Source organism: Parasteatoda tepidariorum, chromosome 4, assembly GCF_043381705.1.
Source record: "Parasteatoda tepidariorum isolate YZ-2023 chromosome 4, CAS_Ptep_4.0, whole genome shotgun sequence".
In the NCBI taxonomy this organism is placed as follows: Eukaryota; Metazoa; Arthropoda; class Arachnida; order Araneae; family Theridiidae; genus Parasteatoda; species Parasteatoda tepidariorum.
Window position 1 is genome coordinate 14,143,843 of NC_092207.1, and position 11,546 is coordinate 14,155,388.

Consider the following 11,546-nt stretch of genomic DNA (forward strand, 5'->3'; position numbering starts at 1 on the left):
ATATTTCACTTTAATATATTTCTCCACAGCTTGGAAACTTTTTGAGCAAAATCGATAAATTTTTTTTAACGCAATTATAAAATTTGTTTATTCAAAGATTATTCAGTGTTTTAATGATAATTTATATTTTTTTATTATTTTAGGATCGAAATAAAATTGAATCATAAGGAATACAAATTTTTACACCATTTTAAACTATACAATTTTAAATTACAAAAATTTTAACGAAATCAATTAAATAGTTTCTGAGATATAAAATTTCAAGACAGCCATTTTTTATCTTTCATTTCTCAAGAAATATTCGACTAATTTTGAATTTTATCATTTCAGATTACACAGTTTAAATTTAAACCAAAAATTCGTATACTTCACAGTGGATAAATATTTTGATAATTATTCAATAAAATAATAAATAATCATTAAAAATTATTGTTTACATGGTATTATTATTAGAAAAACTAACTTTATAATAATTGCGGGCAAAAAAAAAAAAAAAACAATTCGATTAATCTTAAAAACTTCCTGTAATATAACAAAATGTTTCAATAAGGTCAACACATCGAAAAGTGCAGATGTTTCTTCTTTTTTGCTGCAAAAGCAAAGTAAATTTTTGTATGGTATTGTTATATTAGTACAAATTAAAGTATTGGCAGGCTAAAATTAAAAGAAGTATTTCTTCAAAAAAGACATTAATATTTCAATATGTTACAAAATCGACACAAAAATATTGCCATAGTCAAACTACATTTACCAGCACTGTAAAACTAACCAAACTTTAATATGGTTAATCAGTCCTCAAATTAAAGTAATAGTACACAATAATTAAAAAAAATTATTTCATTAAAAAAAAGAACTAAAGCAACATTTTTATATAATGAAAGATCTCAATAAAAAGTGGATCTTGCTTTTTTTTTTCTTACTTGAGCCATAATTCTTATTAATAATATGACCATACAAATCAAATAAAACTGGAAACTGATAAGTTTGAAAATAAATTCAATCCTTTATTTAAAAATAACAAAGAAATAACTACACTAAAATTAGTTATGAAACAATAACTGCATAAATTAAATCCAACTGAATGAACAAATCAAATTATCATAGTACTTTGTGCATATTTGGAGAAAAAGTAACAAAGATGTGCTAATTCAAGTGAAAATGTTGCATGTGTAAATGAAGACAATATAATAAAACTTAAAAATATACCACATAAATAATGGAATTTTATATAAAATCACAGCAAAGGAAAAGTAAAACAAGAATATAATACAATATATTTAATAAGGTAAGGAAATAATAACCTGTATGAAATTTCAATCTAGATATTACTTATATACACATCATTCAGGTGAGTTTGAAATCTTTTTTTTTCAAAAAAACAAATAAAATTGCTTATCAAATGTAGTTCTAGCAAAATAACATTTAACTGATAAATGTATGAAAATATAATTATACAAATAACATAACAAAATATATGAGATGAATAAATAAAATGTGTTGAATAGCAGTTGATAATTTTGCAAAAATGAAAAGCTAAAATTTGATGAAACAGGCTTTATGCTAAAGTAAAATGTGAAAAATTTAATATACAAAATTTTCAGAATGTCTGCTAAAGGTTTTACAAAGGTACAAGATTACAAATGTGAGTACATATTCTGAACATCATGACAGTTCTATGCATCACAAATATGTTATTTTATGTTTTTACTATGTAATAATTTATATTTTTTAACACTTCTAGAATCTTTCTAGATTTCTAGTAAAATTACCTTTCTTCTACAGAAATTGTAATATTAAAAACAATGATTTTTTTTTAGTACCTTCAATATGAAGGATTAAGAAAATCACATACAAGGCCTCACATACAAAATAACATTTTAAAAGGTTTTAAAAAAATGAGAACTTTAACCTGTGTCTTAAAATACAATATAAAAAAATTTTTTCATCAATTAAAAAAGGGTGATTTTTTTTTAACATTAAATATATGAAATATATTATACATTTAATGTCAAATTTTTTTCCCTTATAAAAAATACTTTTAATGAATTTAATTTAAAATAATGCATAATGATTAATTTATTTTTAAAGTTTATCTAATGTTATTGTGTATTTTTATAATATTTTTATACTAAACATTTTCCTTTTTACAGTATTTTTTGTATTAAATGCAAAACGCTTATTCTGCATTTGAGGTTTTTATTAATGATTTGAAATATGCCTCTTTGGCAATGAGTACCTTAAGCTTTTGTTCTTTGATTCTTAAGTTTTCTTCCTCAACTCTCAACTTAGCTTGCTCAACTTTCATTTTCATTTTATGTTCTTCTTCTTGGCATTTCACTCTTAAAAAGTGTTCTTTTTCATCCCACTGCAGTCTATATTCAAATTCTTGTCTTCGAAGCAAAGTATCTTCTTCCCTTGCTGCCCTTTTTGCCTGTGAACTAATTACTACCGTTTCTTCATCTTGGATCGAATGACTTGCTTTCCTCTTTGGAGTATTAAGACTATTTTTAAACAGTGTCCTTTCTCCCTCATTGAAAAGAGTTGGTGTCACCAAATATATTTCTGGCTCTTGTGGTAACTGTTCCTAAAATATATAACATATATATAAATATTTATCTGGACAAATTAAAGAATTTACTCCACCAAGTTTTTGTGAAGTGGAGCTTACAATTAAACAATTACAGTTAAATTTACTTGCAATCAGTTTAAACAATCACATTTAAATTTACGATTCATAATTAAATCACAACTGATCTGCTTTACCAGATGGAATAAAATGTGAACTAATTCCTATTAATGAACCAACACTAGCAGAAGAACTATCCAAAATTATTTGTAATATAGTAATTATAATAGTGTAATAATGTAAGGCATTTCTTTAGAAGCATTTCTCAAAATAAGCTAAACATTACAAAGTTCCTATCTAAAACGAAGAAATATTTTAAGAAACAAGCGCAAAATAAGGTAATTTTCATAATAATATAAAACAGATATAATTCCATAGATCAAAAAATAATGGGATGCATTTTTGACCAAAAAGTTACGATCTGGTGACTAGGATATTACAGCTGGCAAACAACTTTTTAACTAACCATTTTTTATATTTAGTTGCCCTATGACCTGTTAATTTTGCCCTAAATCTGACTTTAATATTTAGTATGTAAATCCTTGGAACATACACTTTTATAAACAATACTCATGCAAAAGCTGGATTTTTTTTTCATAGTACTCATTTCTACTTAATGTCAGCTGGTGTCCCATTTTCTTTTCCTTTTTAAATACAAAAAGATAAAATCTAGTACTTTTTAGTAGCGCTTCTAGCCTCAAATTTGGCAAGACTAAACAGTCATGCCAAGACAATAAAATGAAGTATATTACTGGTAATTTGAGTTGGTATATAACGAATGCTCATATACAATATTAATTCCTTCCCTTCTATAAATGTTTTTCCTTAGGTCAATAATATAATCCTCATTTTCTGGGATGCAAAAGGGTGAAAAAATCTGGTTCTTTTTAGAGACACCACCAACTCTCAGCTTAACCCACTGACGGTTAAAGAAATGGGCAAAATTGGGAGAATGTTTCTCCCCTACACACAGTTCCCCTATCAGTTAACATGGGAAAACCGGTTTTGCTATGCAGAGAAGACTGCAGGTTAAAATGCGACTTTTTACGTGCAGAACCGTCAGTGGGTTAAGAGAAAGTCTGAAAAACCCTAATAGCGGGGTAGAGAGCCTGATAAAGTATTAGTACTTCTCAGTACATAAATCACTGCATCATATCTGAAAGCCAATTAAAACCTTGCGAATGTTTACACCCAGAAACTTAAAAAATTCACTTGAATTTATTTCAGGAATAGTATTAAAAGTTTTAACATCATTTTCGAAAATGTGAAGGCGTAAACATATCCTCATTCATCAGTAGTCAACTAGCAAATGAAAAGCTTCTGTAGACCATTGAATAAAATTAAAACATGAAACATTATGTACCTAATCATCTCTTCCTAACTTCATTTGATAATTTAAAGCATTTTTATACAAATGTCTGTTATTCTAAAAGGTTTCATTACCACGAATGGATAGTGGCAATTTGAACTGACATAAATCCTTTCAAATTAAAATATCACACAAATGCATTCAAGTTTTTTATCCTAAATAATAAAACAGAAACAGCTTTTATATTTACTTTAGACATATAATATAAATAATTTAGCACCGAGTCCCCTAACTGTAAAAAGATCTGAAATCCAAAAAAAAAATTATAATAATAATTAAAAACAATTCCAATAACGTATTATTTTGAGCTTTAATTTATTGATTTTAAAATATTTAAAAGAAAATTATATTTTAATTAACTATAAATATGCCAAAGGGTCTCTTAGCTTCGATTTCTACATTAGATAAAATAAGAAAACTAATTTGTATGTAATATAAACAGTGAATATAAAGTCTTTTTAGATTTAATTGGAGAGAATGAAAGCTTCAGTATCAAAGTATGAAATAGGCAGAACTCAGAATTAATGCCGAATTTGTGTTTCAATTATCAATTTTTGCATGCATTGATACTCAAGTATTAAAACAAATAAAAAATATGCTGGAAAAATGTTTTTTTCACTAGCTGCAAACAGTGCTATTAAGAAATAATTATAAACAAAGTAAATAGCCATTTTGACTTCAAATTATAGTACAGTACAGAACCCGTTATCCGGAAATCAGAAAACCGGAAAACCAAAAAACCGGAACGAAATTCGATAAATTTTCCCGCCATTAAAAAAAAATTTTTTTTTTCCTCATAAGATTTTAGGATTTTTCGTTCCTTTTTGAAAGATGTTTACCTTACCATCATTTTGGAAATAATCATTAGTGCATTACTCTATCGTTTTTTCTTCTTTTTAAGATTATTTTCAAAAAAAAAAATTTTTTTTTAGTTGGGTTTAACAATAAAAAACGGCTTTTTGTAGCGATTCAGAAAACCGGAAAAATCAGTTATCCGGAATAGCGATGGTCCCGATCTTTCCGGATAATCGGTTCCCTACTGTAATTGCCATTTTTTACCTATTTTGTATACAAATTGTGAATGAAGGTAATTATGTAACTGGTGTTAACTAAAAACATAGTAATACCATTGTTTCTACTGAATTCAGAATCAAAGGTAATTTTCAGCACCAATGTTTACTTTAATTATTATCCTAAACTAAGCATTCGCATTGAAATATATAACAAAAATATTTTATAAGTCATGGAAACATGGGAGGTGATGAGTGTTAATTCTTTTACATTATTTTATAAATCCCTACTTAATGAACATCACAAAAATGGTGGACATTTAAAATATGAATTAAAGGAAAATGGAAAGTGCAGAAGAGTGTCCTTACAGACCAGAAAATTTTTTTCCCACAAAGTGTCAAAATTAGTAACAAAATTTATCAAAAAATGGGGCAGATGAAAAAAAAACTAAAGAACATTTTTTTAAAAAAATTGCTGCAACAGCATATCACAGTCTGAGGGCAAAGTTAACAGACTATTCTGCAAATATTTCAGTTAGCATGATCTGAAATGTAGCTGCAAACAGTATCTCATAGCTATAATTAATTACAGTCACCATCTGTTGATAAAATTAATAACTAATTTTAAAACTTGGTGAGAACATTCTTGGCTTCCTAAGCAGAACAAAACAAACAGCAAATTTTTCAATTTCCTTCAAATCTGTAATATTTGAGACATTAGGTACATACTTATGTGTGATTAGATAGTTTTTAATTTTATGTTAAATTAAATGGGAAAATATAGACATAGAATTATATAGTTATGTGTTTGGATAAAACATTAGGGTAATAAAATTAAGTAATAAAGTGCGGCTAAAAGCAAAATCACAAATACTGAATAAAAACTTGCTTCAGATTCATTTTCAGTAACCGAATCCTGATTTCCATCATAGACATCTGGAGACATAGAAGATTTAGAAGTAGTAGACTCTTCTATTTCTGAAAAGAAATTAAGAATTCAAAACATTTATTGTGATACAAATAAGATACTTAATACACAAGATTTAAATTGTTTGATAAAATCTAAGCAATCCTGAATCACTTTCATGCTTTTAAGATAACCAATTTCCAATTTTAAAGAAATATTTGGCAGGGCAAACACTTAGACCTGTCAAAGAAAGTTCTGCAAAGCACATTGAAGAACTTAAAACTACAGTAGCAAAGGAGTCAGGTATTAGCATATAGCCAACTAATAATACTTTAAAGAAATACTTTACTACTACAGAATAAATTATATAACAGAAATTTTACTGGATACACAAAAAAAAAACTCTCTCCTAGAGATTTGAATTTAGTATAATATTGGGAACCAATTCATGATTTTAATTTTGAAGCCTATTATTGTGAAAAATTTTATCAACTACCCATTTGGATAAATAATTATAACATAATCTAAATTTTAGTGAAAATATAACTTAAAATAAAACATAAACTAAAAAATTATTTAAAATATTTATCAAGAAGTTAATTCCAAAATTTTAAAAATATGTGGTGTATGTTATTTTATACTAAACTTTTCTCAGTTATACAAAATTTGATTATAAATTACAACATATTTTTGATCAAAAATAATAAATACTACAAACATTACTCATTACAGACATGTAATAAGTAATAATATCTGTGCCAAATCAACATTGGTAGCATCACTATTACTTTTCTCTCTCTTCAAATTAACCTTTCAAGTTATTAAATAAAATATTTCTAAATCTTTTAATGTCCTAAAAATTCAAAAACATATAAAAAAACCAAACATTAAAAAGCTTTTGACAAATTAAAAAAGAAATTACAAATATTTATTGATGATTGTCACACTTCTAATGTAATGTTTATTTTCATTAAAACATTTAAACATTTTTAGTTTCTTAAAAATAAATAAAACATATGGTTGAGAAAATCAATATTTCATACTTGGAGCAATTGGCCTTAGGCCCCTGTTTTTTGGTACGGTAATAATAACAGGCTGACTTGTAAAAGGCTGAATAACAGGCAAGTTTTTTTTCCTAGGGCTAAAATAAAAATAAGTAAATAAATAAATTAAATAAACTGCAAAAAGAAATTAAAATTTTATAAGTAATAACTTTTTTTCCCTACATTTAAAAAATGAACTTAATAGAATTCATGGAAATAAGCATAAACTAATATATGAATAAAGACACTTGCTTTTAGTTCTATGTTAAACATGTACAAGGTTATGTGTGAATAAAATGAAACATTTTCACTCAAAATTCTAGATTTACCAGAAGTTTTACTACAATTACTAATAGGAAATACTTCTTCATGAACAAAATTCTTTACATAAAATTTTTAAAAGTAAAGCATGTTAATTGAAAGTATTAAATGTCTAGATTTAAATATTTTGAGTAGATTTAACAAAGCAACCATTTCCACTGTTTAGTCAAGTAACACTAAAATTCCTCAAACAAATAGACATGACTCTTGTATAAACTGCATGAAGTCTAAATATAGTATAACATCAGAAATACAGACTACTAGAGAGTTGAGAGGGTCCAGAATTCAGATATCTTACTAATAGGATACTAATACTACTTGATACTAATAGGAATACCAAAGTTGATCAAAATTTCCTTTTAAAAAAAAAAAAAAGGTGTGCCCAATTTTATTGTAAATGGAGTTTTTTATTTATTTTTTTGTCCTAGTTTTTTAGCTGTTTTCAATACATTTCCACATATCTTCTAACAGCATGCTATTCACTATGTGAATTTTAAATCATACATTTTAATAGCTAAATACAACCTTTGATCAATTCTTTTTTGTCTGGTCACATTTTTTTTGAGGGGGGGGGTATGCAGTAATTGCCTAGAAATTTCATAAGGTACTTAAAATCTTAATATTAATACACTGGAATTTGGTTAAGAGTTGTGTATTCAAGGAATAACTTTTTGACACTATTGGTTTGCTACAATTTCATCAAAAAACATCCGAAGTTTTGACAAATGCTCCTTTTGAAAGTTATTGCTACAGATTTTGACACGATTTTTAAAATAAAAAAAAATTACGTAGTATTATAATATTAAGACATGTGCTTTTATGCATCTTACCAATAATTTAAAATTGATTTAGCTAATTTTTTTTTTTAGTCAAGAGTTGACACAAATTATCTTATTTTCAGAGGTTTGCAAATTTTAGAAGTTATACTGCATAGAGTTTATTTCTATTATTAATATTTAACTTTTCACTATCAGACTTTCCATTTCTAAAACCTGACTGAAGAGAAGTTATTCCCTTGAAAATGTGTGAATCTAAGAACTACAGTTATATTTATTAAAAATTAATCAAATGCAAGACATTTTTAACAGATAAGTTTTGTGGTTAAGTATTATTTTCGGAGATGAGTTTATAACTTAAACACTTGCTCTTAAAGTAAAATTAAATTACTCAACCAATTGAAACATACAGATTGTCAGAGTGTTCTTGATACATTTTGTCCAGAAAAGACATCATTGATGCATATTCCCATGATTTGTTATTTTTGTTTAGAACGGTCCCAGATTTTTCTTTTTTATATCTGTCACGTAAAGTCCTCCATCGTTTCTGACAGGATTCAGCTGAAAAAAGAAAAAATAAGTATTATTATCAGTATGGCAACACAAGATTAAAATAAGGTTTTTTTAAAGTAATAAAAATTCAAACTGTGCCTCTATAACTCATAACATAGTTAAGCCCTTGTCTTTTAATTTGTTTTTGAAATAAAAAGGAATCATAAGGAAAATCCACTGAAATAAGAATAAAATTAACTTTTTTAGTTTAAAAGGAAATTTTTTTTCCACCTTGTCCAAACATACAACGTGAAAAATGTAATTATTGAAACATACGTACACTTTTAAAGATAATAACAATATGAAACATACCTTTTTTCTAAAAAAAAATTGTTTTTTATTTCAGACTTAGTATAAATGTACACAAAACAGAACATAAGTTGTCATTACAACAAATTTCTCGCGATATGCTAATGCAAAGTTTAAATTCTATTAAATATAATAAAAATAAGAAGAAAGAAATATACATACCAAAACATATTTATTATTTCAAATTATAAAAAAAATTACATATTCATGCGAAAAAAATAGCTCTTGCTTACAAACTTCCAATTATGCTAGAAGAAGCTAGTGAAGCTAGCTGTGGCTTAAATTATAAAATTATTTAATTACATTTAACATTACATATAAAATTATTCAATTACATTGAAATAAAAAAACAAATCCATATTTTTGAACTGTCACAGTTAATTTTGCATTAAAAGAATCTGCATTTCTAATTTAAAGGGTGCCATTACTATGTAACACTGTTATAATTAACACACTAATAATTTTAATCTAAGTGTCAGTTAAGCATTTATAAAATCTACAAATAATAATGCTAGTAAACCTAAAAGTTGGAAGCAATTCACTACGTAGGGCATTCAAGAGTTTCCTTTTTAAGAAAGCGCCTAATATTTAATCTTACCATGATATTTAATTCAATTTAACTCAGAAAACTTACCATAGAGTTAATTGGAGAAGCTTTATAAACGTATGAATTAAGTTTTTTAAATGCTTACTCTAAAAGATAAATTTTCAAAAAAAAATCTTACATTTCCTCTCAAAATAATTGTTTGCATGCATGTTTTACCAATGAAAGTCTAACTGAAAAGCCTGATAATTGTTTCGGGAAGATTTTCATGGCCAAAATAATCATCAAGTCTTGGCAACTTCAAGGTAGTGGCTAAAGAAACTTAAATTTAAAAAAAAAAAAAAAAAAAAAAATTCAAATTTTNAAAAAAAAAAAAAAAAAAAAAAAAAAAAAACAGAAGAGAACTATTTAAAGAATATTACTCTAAACAACTCCCCGAGCAAAACTTTTTTTTTAAATTTGCAAATTCTATTTGACACATTGGTGATTGTAGTTAACGTTACAGATCACAATATAGAAATACTCCCATCACTTCTAAAACAAAATAGAGAAAATGAATTATTGGTAAGGTTTTAATGAAACTAAGTCCAAATGCAATATGTTTGCTAACCCTTGCAGTGTTCTCTGAAGAAAATAAATATAATGTCATCATAAACACCACTATCTTTTCCCTTCCCAAGATTGAAATAGACTGAAATTTGGCCAAAAGATTTCTGCATTGGTACCTGCAACAAAACAATAATCAAGTTTTGGCAATTTCTAAGCAGTGGCATATGAGAAACCAAAAAAAAAATAATAAAAATCACATAGGGGACCAACTTGAATGTCAAATCACTCATTTTTTTTATTATTAATTAGTTCAAAAACCTTTTGAGGATTGTAACTGGCGGGGATATTTTCCTATCTGTAACCATTTGCAAAAACTACAATCACCAAAGATATTTTTAACATTCAAAAATTTTATATGGATGCATGTTCCGCGATACACTAAAAGATATAGCAGGGAGATTTCCGTATCGTGATCTGTGACAGAATAATCGCCAAATCTTGGAAACTTGTGGGCAGTGGCCCGTGAGAAACTAAAAAAAACATCACAGAAAGGGACCAACTCGAAAGGTATAAATCGTGGCAAATGTTTTTTTTCCTTAAATTTGCAAGTTTAAAATCTATTCGGCATTTTGGCGATTGTAGTTGGCGCTACAGATCACGATATGGAAAGATATAGCCACCTACAAGTTAGTCCCCTTCTGTGATGTTTCAAAGGAGATATCCATATCGTGATCTGTGGCATAATAACCGCCAAATCTTGGCAACTTCCGGGCCACGACCCACGAGAAACTTTAAAAAAAACAGCTCAAAAAAGGACTAACTCGAAAGGTATAACTCATGTCCACATCCCAGCAAACGTCTAAGAGTATTTTTTTTTAAATATGCAAGTTTAAAATCAATTTGGAACCTTGACGATTGTAGTACGGAAATATCACCATGGGTTAGTTAGTTTCTGATGAGCCACTGCCTAGAAACAGTCAAAACTTAGTGATTATTTAGCCACAGGTACTGACACTCCTGAATTTACTATTTTTATCTTACTATTTGAATTTCTTTCTGTAAGAAACAAATAACAGCTTCAAATTCAAGAGCAAAAATACACATATATTATCAAAATATAATAAATACACAATAAAATAATAGTTAAAACAACATTTTAATCACAATAAACAAATTTTTCTCACAATCAACTCCCAGAATACCAGCTATTTTCTGCCATGTAAGATATCTAACTTTTTTATTTCTATAATTTTTTAAAAATGGATTATAGAGGCAGGGATGTTCCTCCACAAGTGTAATTAAGTTTTCATTGTCTAGTCGATCTTTAAATGACTTCATTACTGAAAACACAAACTTTGCAAGAGAAAATATTTTGCTCTCTGTTGACAAACAACTGAATTATTCGAATTTCCTCGACTCCGTTCTATCAAAAATTATCGTACTTCCGGAAAAACCGGTCCGATGCGGTGATCCGGATGCAGCGAATGTGGCACGCATGTACAAAATTTTTGCCGCATTAGCTTTATTCGCATTTCCGGAA

The 11,546-nt window shown here is 27.0% G+C and overlaps 1 protein-coding gene across 2 annotated transcripts; it reads right to left on the reverse strand.

Moving 5' to 3' along the window:
* Positions 1-979: 979 nt before the first annotated feature.
* Positions 980-11,489, reverse strand: LOC107441416 (uncharacterized). Of its 2 annotated transcripts, none has more exons than XM_016054666.4 (5): positions 11,191-11,489; positions 8,463-8,613; positions 6,956-7,053; positions 5,895-5,983; positions 980-2,584 (listed from the first exon to the last, which is right to left on the reverse strand). In XM_016054666.4, the coding sequence occupies exons 1-5, from the start codon at positions 11,342-11,344 to the stop codon at positions 2,177-2,179; spliced, it is 900 nt and encodes a 299-aa protein (XP_015910152.1). In that variant the 5' UTR covers positions 11,345-11,489; the 3' UTR covers positions 980-2,176. The 2 variants fall into 2 exon arrangements, with proteins under 2 accessions (XP_015910152.1, XP_015910154.1); XM_016054668.4 differs by having other exon boundaries at positions 11,048-11,220.
* Between the last annotated feature and the right edge of the window lie 57 nt (positions 11,490-11,546).

Bases quoted from the DNA above. Each gene is read 5' to 3' on its own strand.
- LOC107441416 (XM_016054666.4), bottom strand. From the start codon at position 11,344: ATGAAGTCATTTAAAGATCGACTAGACAATGAAAACTTAATTACACTT. The intron at 7,054-8,462 runs GTATGTTTCAAT...TTTTTATTTTAG, and splicing joins CAAGAACACTCTGACAATCT to CCCTAGGAAAAAAAACTTGC. The intron at 2,585-5,894 runs GCAAGTTTTTAT...TATATATTTTAG, and splicing joins TTACTGAAAATGAATCTGAA to GAACAGTTACCACAAGAGCC.